Source organism: Setaria italica, chromosome I (genome assembly GCF_000263155.2).
Source record: "Setaria italica strain Yugu1 chromosome I, Setaria_italica_v2.0, whole genome shotgun sequence".
Lineage (NCBI taxonomy): Eukaryota > Viridiplantae > Streptophyta > Magnoliopsida > Poales > Poaceae > Setaria > Setaria italica.
Window position 1 is genome coordinate 13,625,869 of NC_028450.1, and position 10,177 is coordinate 13,636,045.

General features: G+C 39.7%; 1 protein-coding gene across 2 annotated transcripts; it reads right to left on the reverse strand.

Annotated features, from left to right (window-relative positions):
- Positions 1 to 18: 18 nt before the first annotated feature.
- On the reverse strand, positions 19 to 9,618 carry LOC101769104 (proline-, glutamic acid- and leucine-rich protein 1). Of its 2 annotated transcripts, none has more exons than XM_004952253.3 (13): positions 9,258 to 9,618; positions 8,257 to 8,373; positions 6,843 to 6,907; positions 6,122 to 6,221; positions 5,963 to 6,034; positions 4,436 to 4,495; positions 4,205 to 4,334; positions 3,936 to 4,126; positions 3,645 to 3,829; positions 3,316 to 3,443; positions 2,459 to 2,802; positions 1,439 to 1,673; positions 19 to 929 (listed from the first exon to the last, which is right to left on the reverse strand). In XM_004952253.3, the coding sequence occupies exons 1-13, from the start codon at positions 9,534 to 9,536 to the stop codon at positions 133 to 135; spliced, it is 2,703 nt and encodes a 900-aa protein (XP_004952310.1). In that variant the 5' UTR covers positions 9,537 to 9,618; the 3' UTR covers positions 19 to 132. The 2 variants fall into 2 exon arrangements, with proteins under 2 accessions (XP_004952310.1, XP_004952309.1); XM_004952252.3 differs by having other exon boundaries at positions 6,843 to 6,910.
- Positions 9,619 to 10,177: the final 559 nt, after the last annotated feature.

Consider the following 10,177-nt stretch of genomic DNA (forward strand, 5'->3'; position numbering starts at 1 on the left):
AAAAAGGGCACCACAGAATTCACAAAAAAGATTTCACTGGGTCAGAGATAACAAACACCATTGTGTTCATTGGTCTGTAACTCAAAAAGGTTAACCCAAGGAGTCTTAAAAGGTCACAAGCAGTAAAGAACTCTAGTCGGAGTCAGGGTCTCCGTCAACGATATCTGGCACCGAGTCATCTGACTCTGAATCAACACCAGACTCCGAGCCAAACAATTCTGCAAAGCTAGTTGAACGGCCATCTGGTGCTTGATGACCTGAACCAACAACTGGAGCGTCTGAAATTTCATTTGAAGTTCCCAGCTTGCTGGATGGCACATTGATAGCTGGGCTTCTGTTCTCAAGATGACCAACCTGATCGGTGCACTTCTGCTCAGGAAATGAGGGTATGGCATGCTTCTGTGAATCAGAATTTGTTGCATACACTGGAGCCGAAACAGCATTGGAGCTTGAAAGATTCTCCACTGTGCTTGGCTTGGCAATTTCATCTGCAGCCGCATCAACCATATTGACATCACTCTTGCTGGAGGGTGGAACATCTTGTGCTGCAGCTCCGATTCTGGGTGGCTCAATTTTTGGATCTTCTGCCATGGGATTGAGTTGCCTACCATCCTCCAACATCGTGCCAGCTGTACTTGCTCCTGCACCACTATCAGTCACTGCAGCCTCTGCTGGTTCATCATCCTTGGTGGATGCCAACCAGTCATCGTACATGTCTTCAACCTCCATAGCCTGAGGCTGATCTCTGTGTACTGACATCTGGTATGTTCCGCCACCAAAAACTGTCTTTCCTTGTGCACTGTAGTTGAGCCCAGAGCCTACAGGAACTGCTTTTTCTAGAGAAAGGGCTCGCGGGTGTGTAAGAACATCCAAGGCCAGCAAAGCACGAGAACAAAACTCTGCAAGCTTAGTCCCTATCTCTACCTTCCCTGTAACAAACAAAAGAAACAAATTCTTACATATTGGGTTGGATTTTTTTTTTGAAGGCCCAGATCCAAACCAATCCCTGCCACTCAACACAAAATATACTGAAGAGTAAGGCAAATCAATCTCATGGTCCAACACAAGTACCATTACTGTTTTCGTAGAACTCATGCCAGCAAATTACTAGGTCCATTTTTGTTGGCTAATATTTGTTTTTTCAGCGCCATACCCATTGAGGCCAAACATTTGCTTCAATTAACTAGATTTTAATTATAAAAATCTCCTAAATAGCACGCTAAAAGATACTTCATGCACTCACAAATATAAATCCACCTAGATTTATCCTAAGCCCCCAAAAAAAAGCTTGGACCAGCAACATGTGAAAATTAACGTAGATTGACAATATAAGGTTGACATTGATATATAATATATCTATATGGATATTTGCAGTCAAAGTGGCACATTGGAGACTGTATCCTAATGGACTCGTATTTGTGATTAGAGTAAGTATTACCTTTTGCGAAGAGTTCGATTCCTTTGGCTAAATAAGGAGGACGAGCATAAGGAGAAGAAAGAAAAGATGCTAGCAGGGCCTTCAATGAAGCAAGTTGGAGGTCCGATATGCTTGGCTCCCCAAATGTGGATGACTTTTGCTTGTAACTCCTTCCCGTGTCACAAGCACTTCTAGCAACGTTAATTAGGAGCAAGTCCACTTCTGATCTCCAGTGATCCGTCTGCAATGAACCTCCCTGCTCCAGGTGATAAATTATAATGCCATTGTTAGTTTGTTACATGTCACAAAAACATATACTCTGAATTTACACACTAACTAGATATGGTGATTAAAATAACACAATATATGCTGGTTGCATAACCAATTCATATAGCATGATCGTGTTTTTCTTCCCATCACTATGAAAAGAGAAGTTTTGATACCTCTTTCGTTTGTTATAACTTCCTCTCTAGAATATACTCATTCAAAAACAGTTGTAGCTACTGTTTCAGCTATGGTAAAAAATACTCAAGTATCTATGAGCACCATGAATTGTCTGTCTTGGGATATTAGATAGCGTGCATCACAATGTGTGGTACCAGCTTCAAAAATAACTGACCATTTAATCATTTTTTTTTTCGACGCGAGGCTCTGCCCCATTTCCGTTGCCATAACGGAAATACAGATAGTTTGTAACAGAAATGAGTCTGGGAAGATAATGGAGATAATTCGGTAGAGTTTGCCTATCTAACCTGATTCAAGCTAGATATCTAACTGACCATTTAATCATTTAAATTTGCAAAATATCTTATACATCATGCAATTTGGTTCATTGCTTCAAACTTGCGACAAGAGGTATAAACGGTTTGAACTTTCCTACAAAAAATTGTTTGCAATGAGCTCAGCCAAGTCATTCTTGCTCTAATTATATTTAAGACCAATATGAGAGCAAGGCCTCAAACTACAACAAACATCTGATAAAAGGAAAACTAAGATATGCAGAAATGGTAGGATGATGAGAGAGGTTAGATTTAAGTATACCACATTCAGAAGAATTTCCAATGTTTCTAGTGCAGCTATTTTGACTGAAAGTGGAGTTGAAATTCTAACATCTCCTGTAGTTTCAGGGGCCATTCCCTTCGATGCAATTTGTATGGAAGAACCTTTTCTTTTCCTTGGGCTGATTGCTGCCTTCTCTGAAGCAGAGATAACTGAGTTTTGTACTTGTGGTTCTTGCTTCCTCTTCTTTGAATAAATTTTTGATGATGATTCATTTGCTACTTTTGATGGATTTGTGCTGATTATAGTCATGTCACTCCCACCATCATCACTCAGATCAGCAATTGCATTGCTGACTGCTGCCTCAAGCAGGTGCAGAGACGTCCCTGATAAGAACAGGTGGAACAGGAATTTGACTAGACAAAACAAAACCAAAGGATATGCACACATGCAAATGAAAATGAAATCTCAATAATTCCCAAAAGAAAAGCATAAAGTGTACACATACTGATGGTGTGTCAATGTAAAGTTAAGTATTTAAAGTTGAGGACTTGCAAGAATGGTTAAAAATAGATATACACTATCCATGCTAAGCAATGCTTGAAGAAACACCCTGAGCAATTGAGCATGCTATTTGTCAAAGGTTTATAGATGTTACAACTTTAAGGAACTTTTTGGTTACTAATGTTTGTAATTAAAAAAAAATCAGGCAATCAAGTACAATTGTAGCCTGAGATGCTATTACAGTTTTTTTTTGAGGTAAGAAGCTATAACAGTATTATTATGGGAAATGCTAAACTACACTGACAAAATTGTAATCAATTGTACTATGTTTCAAAGATACAATCATAGTATATTAGAATTGCAAAGGAATATGCAAGAAACAAAGAATGACCTACCAACGCCCATGGAGGTTAGTAACAGCTGCAAAATGATATAAGCTTTTGTCCTCAAAGTAGGCAACTTTGCTATTTTGAAGTACTCTGTTATAAGCCGTATGATACTAGCACCATGTGGTAAAAGTTGGCTGCAGGATGATAGTCTAAATTAGTCCTTTTCTATCTTAGCTCAGATTCAAACAAAAAATTGAAAGAGATTATATATGTCTCAATTTTTGTTCCAGAATCAGTCACAATTAAATAGCCTATAATTGCGTGATATTTTCTTCACTTTCAGTAGACCAAGTAAAGAAACATAGTCTATACTTTTAAGAGACAATGGCAGTTACCTTCGCATTCCTTTAATAGTTGCATTGAGCAAATCCAAGAAAGTCGAATGCAATGATGGAAGCTCAAAACAAATAAGCTCTTGATGCAATGAAGTTGTTGAAGGGAACAGCTTTTTATGAAGTGATCCATCAACTAACAGCACTCTTCGCATCAAAGCCACCAAAGCACGCATTGGAACGTTGACCTTTTTGCCAATAAAAAGAGTAGAACTTAGAACTAAATTGTGCCTCACACCAGCAGGTTATGAGCGCTGTTAGGTAATATACAGAAATGTTCTGATTTTGACCAACCTGAACTGGATAATAACTAGTCAGCATCACACTGCAGCAATGCATAAGAGCTGAAATGGTAGGAACAGTATAGACACGAAATTTCTTCGTGACATGCACATCGCCTCCAGACCTTACTTGATCTCCCAATGTTGGTGGAGAATCAGCTCCAGGCGGAACTAGTAGCAACATAATATCATGGCCATTCTTTTCTGCAGCAGCAAAATGGTTAAATTTTACCTGAAATGGTAGACCTGAAATAAGATTAGCAGCAAACTGTTATATCTTACCTCCTTCAAGCCCTATGAAAGCATCATTCAAAAGATTGTTTACCACAATCAATATTCTCCGAATCATCAGTGAGCAACCATCCTCAGATACTCGGACAGAAGGTAACAGTGCTAAGGTTCTTGCAAATTTCTGGAGTGTTGGAACAGCGTCCAGGTCAGGGCAGGGAATTCTATGACACGAAAAAAGAAAAAAAAAGGGAGAAATGAAGTAGAGCTCTAGGCTCCCCGCACCTTAGATGGTTTTACATTGACTTCCGTACTCATAACTTTTGCTGCAATGGTAGATTCAACCTGAAATTTGTAAATGTAAGTAAGCTGTAAGAATAGAACAGTTAGGATGATAGAAATAGTAGTATTTCACAGATACAACATCATCAGTATTTCTATGGACACTAGGAATTAGTGGACTACTGAAAAATCTGAATCATACATTAGTCTCCTTATAAAAATACTAATCAGAACTTAAACAGTGGTCATCATGTATGGCAAACTTAGATGGCACTGCAGTGTCAATTACAGTACTTGTGCCTTATCTCTGTTTTTACCTCTCAGGGTTTTTTGGGGGGAACACACCAATCAAGTGTTTTTTGTTTTTGTTTCAATTGATTTTCTGACCAATGAAACTATGGCACACAAATCTGAAGGGAATACTGAATTCACTCAATTTTGAGAGCAAGAAGCAACGAGATAAATCGAGTGAAAACTATATAGCAAAAACAATAAAAAACACACATCGTCCCCGTCCTATCCAGTCATGCATACCAACGTGTCTTATCCACTCTTTGGCTCCAAGAGCCCAACCAACAACCGCTCTTCCTGAAGCACCATGCTGGGAGCTCATCTCCATGGCGGCCGCGGTCGTCTCGTCTCTGTGGTGTCCAGTTGCGCTCACCTCCGGGAAAGCTGGATGAACAGGTCAACCTATGGACTGAGCCAGGGACTTGTACGCCTCAGCGGTGTTGCTGCGATTGCACCTCGGTGACAGGTTCACATGCTCCAGCGCCTGAAGCTGGAGCCCACATAACTTGGTCCTTGGGCTTTCGTTCCTGTCCAACTAGCCAAGGCTGCTAACGAGCAGGTAGGGTGGATGCCTAGCTCAAAATGCAACGGAATCCACAAAGCTAGGAGTTGAAAACTACAGCATTTTTGCCTGCTCGTTTGATACTCATCGAGCTTTGCTTCTAGGATGGGTAGCCTAGCCTGCTAACCAGTGGCACACTAAGAACGAAGCCAACAGCACAATAATAGGCCGAAACTGCTAATGGGCCAAACTAAACATACACATAAACAATGACAATAACATTTGCCCCAATAAAACAAAATGAAAAATATATATTCAAGAGTGTCAGGACCAAAACTAAACCACAACCAACAATCACAAAGCTATCAGCCATACCAAAAACAAAAAAGACTGATGGTGAGAAGAAATTAGCAATAAGGGAAAAAAAAGGAATAGGAACAGATCACAGAACAGTAGTCTTGAATCCCCAGTCAATATCAACAGCATAGCAGGTAGATCAGAGAAATATCTAGAGCTCCAATAGCAGTTCAATTTTGCAATCCATATAGACTGAGAAGATAATCAAGTAACAGAATTGTATCAGATTCCAATTTCTACAAGCCTATCAGTGAGCTTACAAAATGTTACAAACAGCTAAACTTTTCTTTTTAAGCTACTTTGGAAGAACCATCCTTTTCTCACTGGGCACCAGGACATTTTACCCATAATAGGAAATGAGAACATAAGATAAGACATACTTTATTGTAGTGCCGATTTACAGATGATGGGTACAGTTTAATAACTGTGCACAGCAAATCAATTGCTTCATCCTGCAGAAATAGATTTAATTAAACATTTTCCCTTGAGTTGTTCAACGCAAACAGATAAGCCTTAAGAATGAAAAGAATAGACCATACAGCTACTAGACCATTTTCATTTAAAAGCCGCAGCACCGATTCAATAATCCTTCCAGCAAAGGATGATGCCTCTTTCTTTAAGTTCGAAAACTTCGCCAATCTAGTCAGAAAACAAATTATGTTGCTTCCAGTCCAATCAAATAAACATGCAGAACAAAATGCAAAGAATAAAATAAAAAATAGCATTCCTTAACCGAAACTGCAATGCTGAAGTGACCAAGAAACAAAGCTGATATAATTTAGAATTCAGAAAGATTGGCATTGCATACCAAAGTTTACTGTAAACTTCGAATTTAAAGTTTGGAACTGTATTCACAATAGGAAATCCAATCTACAATCAGAAGCCGTGTCATTAATTCAAGTCATTTAGCTACTTCAGAACTAATTATATGGCCTATTAGAAATCTACTAAACAGAGCAATACAAGACAAAATTTGAATGGTCCCTAAAAAAAATGCAATGGAAACTTGATCTGAGCATTATGTTCACTCCTTATATAACTAAGGAGTAGTAAACAAACAGCAAACGTAGAAAAAAAGTTCAATTCAGACATCAGAGCCACTTTCAAATTCCCTGAGAACACTAAGAAACTTTATCAAGTGGTGGTTCAATTGATAAATAATACTTCATAATTCAATCTGTTTAATCATGTAATGGTTAACATAGGCGATCCAAAAATTATGCTTGGCAGCTTAAAGGACACTAATCTTCTGTTACTTACCTAACAAATAAATCAGACATGGAGGTACAGGAAATAACAGTTACAAGTTGCAAGGTAGATGGTTCCTGCTAGAAGGAAAAGAGCATACATCAGTATAAAAATAATGTGCAACAGACTGAAGATTCACACATGTATGATGCTTAAAGAGAAAAAGCATTTCTTGAGGAGTTGAGGTACGACGAGAATGATGATGGGATTAAATCCTGAGAAGCGTGTTTTCCCACTTTTCATAAGTCGGCCACTTAGCCAGCCTAATCAGCAATTAGGAAATAGGAGCCGCCCTACTGCCTGCCTAGTGCTTAGCACTTTTCGAAACCACAGTTTTCTTTTCTTTTCTTTATTAGCCAATCAATCAGTCCCATGTCCATAAATTATACTCAATTTTGTTATTTCATTGCCTAACAGATAAAGGTGGCTGGGACTACATAAAAGTTGCAGCTGAAATACAAAATGGTAAAAAGGTAAAATACAGAGAATAGTACTGTAACCTGTACTGTTTGATTAGAACTATTCCTTCTAGATACTGAATTACATGATGAACCATAATTCAAAAACTGATTTTGCTGTGTTCCTGGACACTAAAATTGTGGTATTTTAACATGAATTAGCATTCAAACAGATCATCAATTTGCACAGAACTGGTGTCGTGAATACATGAAGTTTTAAATGGATTGATCCTTCGTTCAAGGATAATAGACCGACCAGGATTAGACAGCTGTGAACTTAGGAAGAAAATGTTGGCTGGAACGTTTTGGTGTAGAATTTTCTTTTGTCAGTGCTTTGTCTTAGACTTGACTTCAAAACAATATATGTATCAGAAAACAAACAAAAACATAAGAAATTAGCAACATGTACATAACTAGTGTTCTGAACGACAAAAGGCAAGACTCTCTACAAAAGTATCATCAAGCAAGAAGAATTAGTTAAGCGTACACTACAATAAATTCAGTGAGTATTACTCGCAAAAAATATACTAGAGAAGTATGCTCCATATGCTTTTTCATAGGTACAGTCAATTTCAAGATCATATGGCTATAGTTTTTATTCCTAATTCCTGCCAAGGTAAACTAGGTCTGGAGTTTACTAGTTCAGACTGCATGAAGGACTTCAAAGAGAAGGCTTTAATACTCCATAGCACCAAAAGATGTCCAATTTTCAGCAAAAGACAAAAGAAAAATTGCAGTTCACTTCAACAGCTCCCAAAGACTAGTACCAGTTTCATGGTCCATGCTCCTATTGAAATTTAATAAGAAAGTATTTGTAAGATGCTAAATACATCTTCAACTAAATAATGGGATTACCCAGAAATTGAAACAGCAATGAATGAAAAAAAAGTAAACAAACTTCTGAGGATACAAGTTACAAATTTGTGCACATACGTTCTAAATAAATTGCACCAAATTATATGCATTACCTGCAAGTTAGGCAGAATTTTCTCATACCAATTGGAGTACGATTCTGCAAAGCGCTCATTGCTGCATTCTTGGAAAGTCACACCGAGAAAACAAGTACCCAACCAGCAACTGTACGCCTAAAGAATTTTCAAACAGAAAGGTAAAGAAAATTAGCAAAAGATCAACTCGTTTTTCTTTTGCAATAAAGCATAAAACATGCTAAGGCATCAAGGGCATGACTATGGATCAACTGCCTTTCAGACTCAAGAAACAAATAAAATAGCTTCTGCAAACTATAATATATAAATATACTTCTTTCACAATTGACCAAGTGGCCAGAACGGGGATGGTGATGACATGGCTCAGAGGACTAGCAGGTTACATGGATGATAGGAGATGTGAGATGCATACAACATGAGAGTGCGAAAATGTGGCTTGCCTTAGCATGATCATTTCAATGGGCTGAGATGAAATGTGCCACATAAAGGCATTACCAGGTGTGGGAGAGAGCATTTGAAACTGGTACTTTTGTAAGCATATGACTGAACTTTATAGCACTTTCAAAGAAATGCTGATAATTTTTTTTAGTAAACCACTTCAATAATTTAATAGAGACAATGACCAACACAGTGAGGTATCTATGATTCATAAGATCATGCCTTCTGAAGTAGAAGTTTTTATTCTAAAATAACACATTTCAACTAAAATACACTCATTCTGAACTACTTTTTCAGTAAACTGTAGCTGGAGTCATTCTCAATGGTGTCCTCCAATCATAAATTGAAGCAGAGGGCCCTCGAATTTGCTTCATATACAAAGTTATCTAAACTTAATTCCACCTGAATCTGCAAATTATGCCCTTGAAATTTAAACTACTTCCCGCACACCATCCAAGTGAACTCTTCTCTATTACAGAAAATCACTACACAGTAGCCCATATCCTTGGAAAAGGAGGAAAATTTCGCCCCAAATCGTACTAATTTGTCTACACAAAGGGCAGAGGGACCACAGGAGACCATACCGAGTCGCTCACCACCAGCGCCACGACGCGCTCGACCCAGGAATCCACGGCGGCGCGCCACGCCTCGGCGAGCTTGGGGTCCGCCGGCGCGCGGTCCGGGAGAGCCTCCGTGAGCAGGCCGTGCGTGCGCACCGCGTCGAGGACGGAGGCGAGCTCCACCGGCGGGAGCTCGGCGCCGCCCGGCTGCGGCAGCCGCTCGGCAACCACCGCACGGAGAAGCCGCGGCTTCAGCAACGGGTCGTTGACGCCGGCCAGGAAGCCGCCGCTCGCGCCGGCCATCAGGGGCCCTGGTACGGTGGATGCGGGCTCGGGCGGCCGTAGCGGAGGGAGAACGGCGGCCGTTTATTGGTCCGCGGTGTCGTGTGTGGGGAAAAGGGGTTTAGGGTTTAAACGGAGCGTGGTGTAGCGTAGCGTGTTTTTTTTTTTCTCGTCGGCCCGAGCCAGCCCAGGTGCCCAAAGCACTCGAGCCTCGAGCGAAGTTTTTTTTAATTTTTTTTAACCTTTCGAGAGCATCCGGCGGCTAATTTGGGACTAGTGTTACGGTCACGATGATCATCAAGTCAAATCCACTACGGGTATTGCTCAAGGTAAAAAGTGTAAATGATTTGGGATTAATGCGTTCAATGAGTTCTGGCTATATGATGGTGAAATGAAATTGATGCCGGCTACCTTTCGTTTCGAGATAAAGAAAGAAGATGGCATGGGCGTATTCCTGTTTGTATAGATTTTCTATTTGCATTTCAGTGTATGAAAATACCATTCTATCAAGATGTTGATTGTCAAAATTGACAAGCCTGAGCAAATTGGTATAATCGGATTGCCTGGAGTTGCTCAAAATATAGGCCCTGTTTGGTATGGCTCCAGCTCTGGGTGGAGCTGCTCTACTCCAAAACTCCAGGTAGAGTCAGCTCCACTCTAGA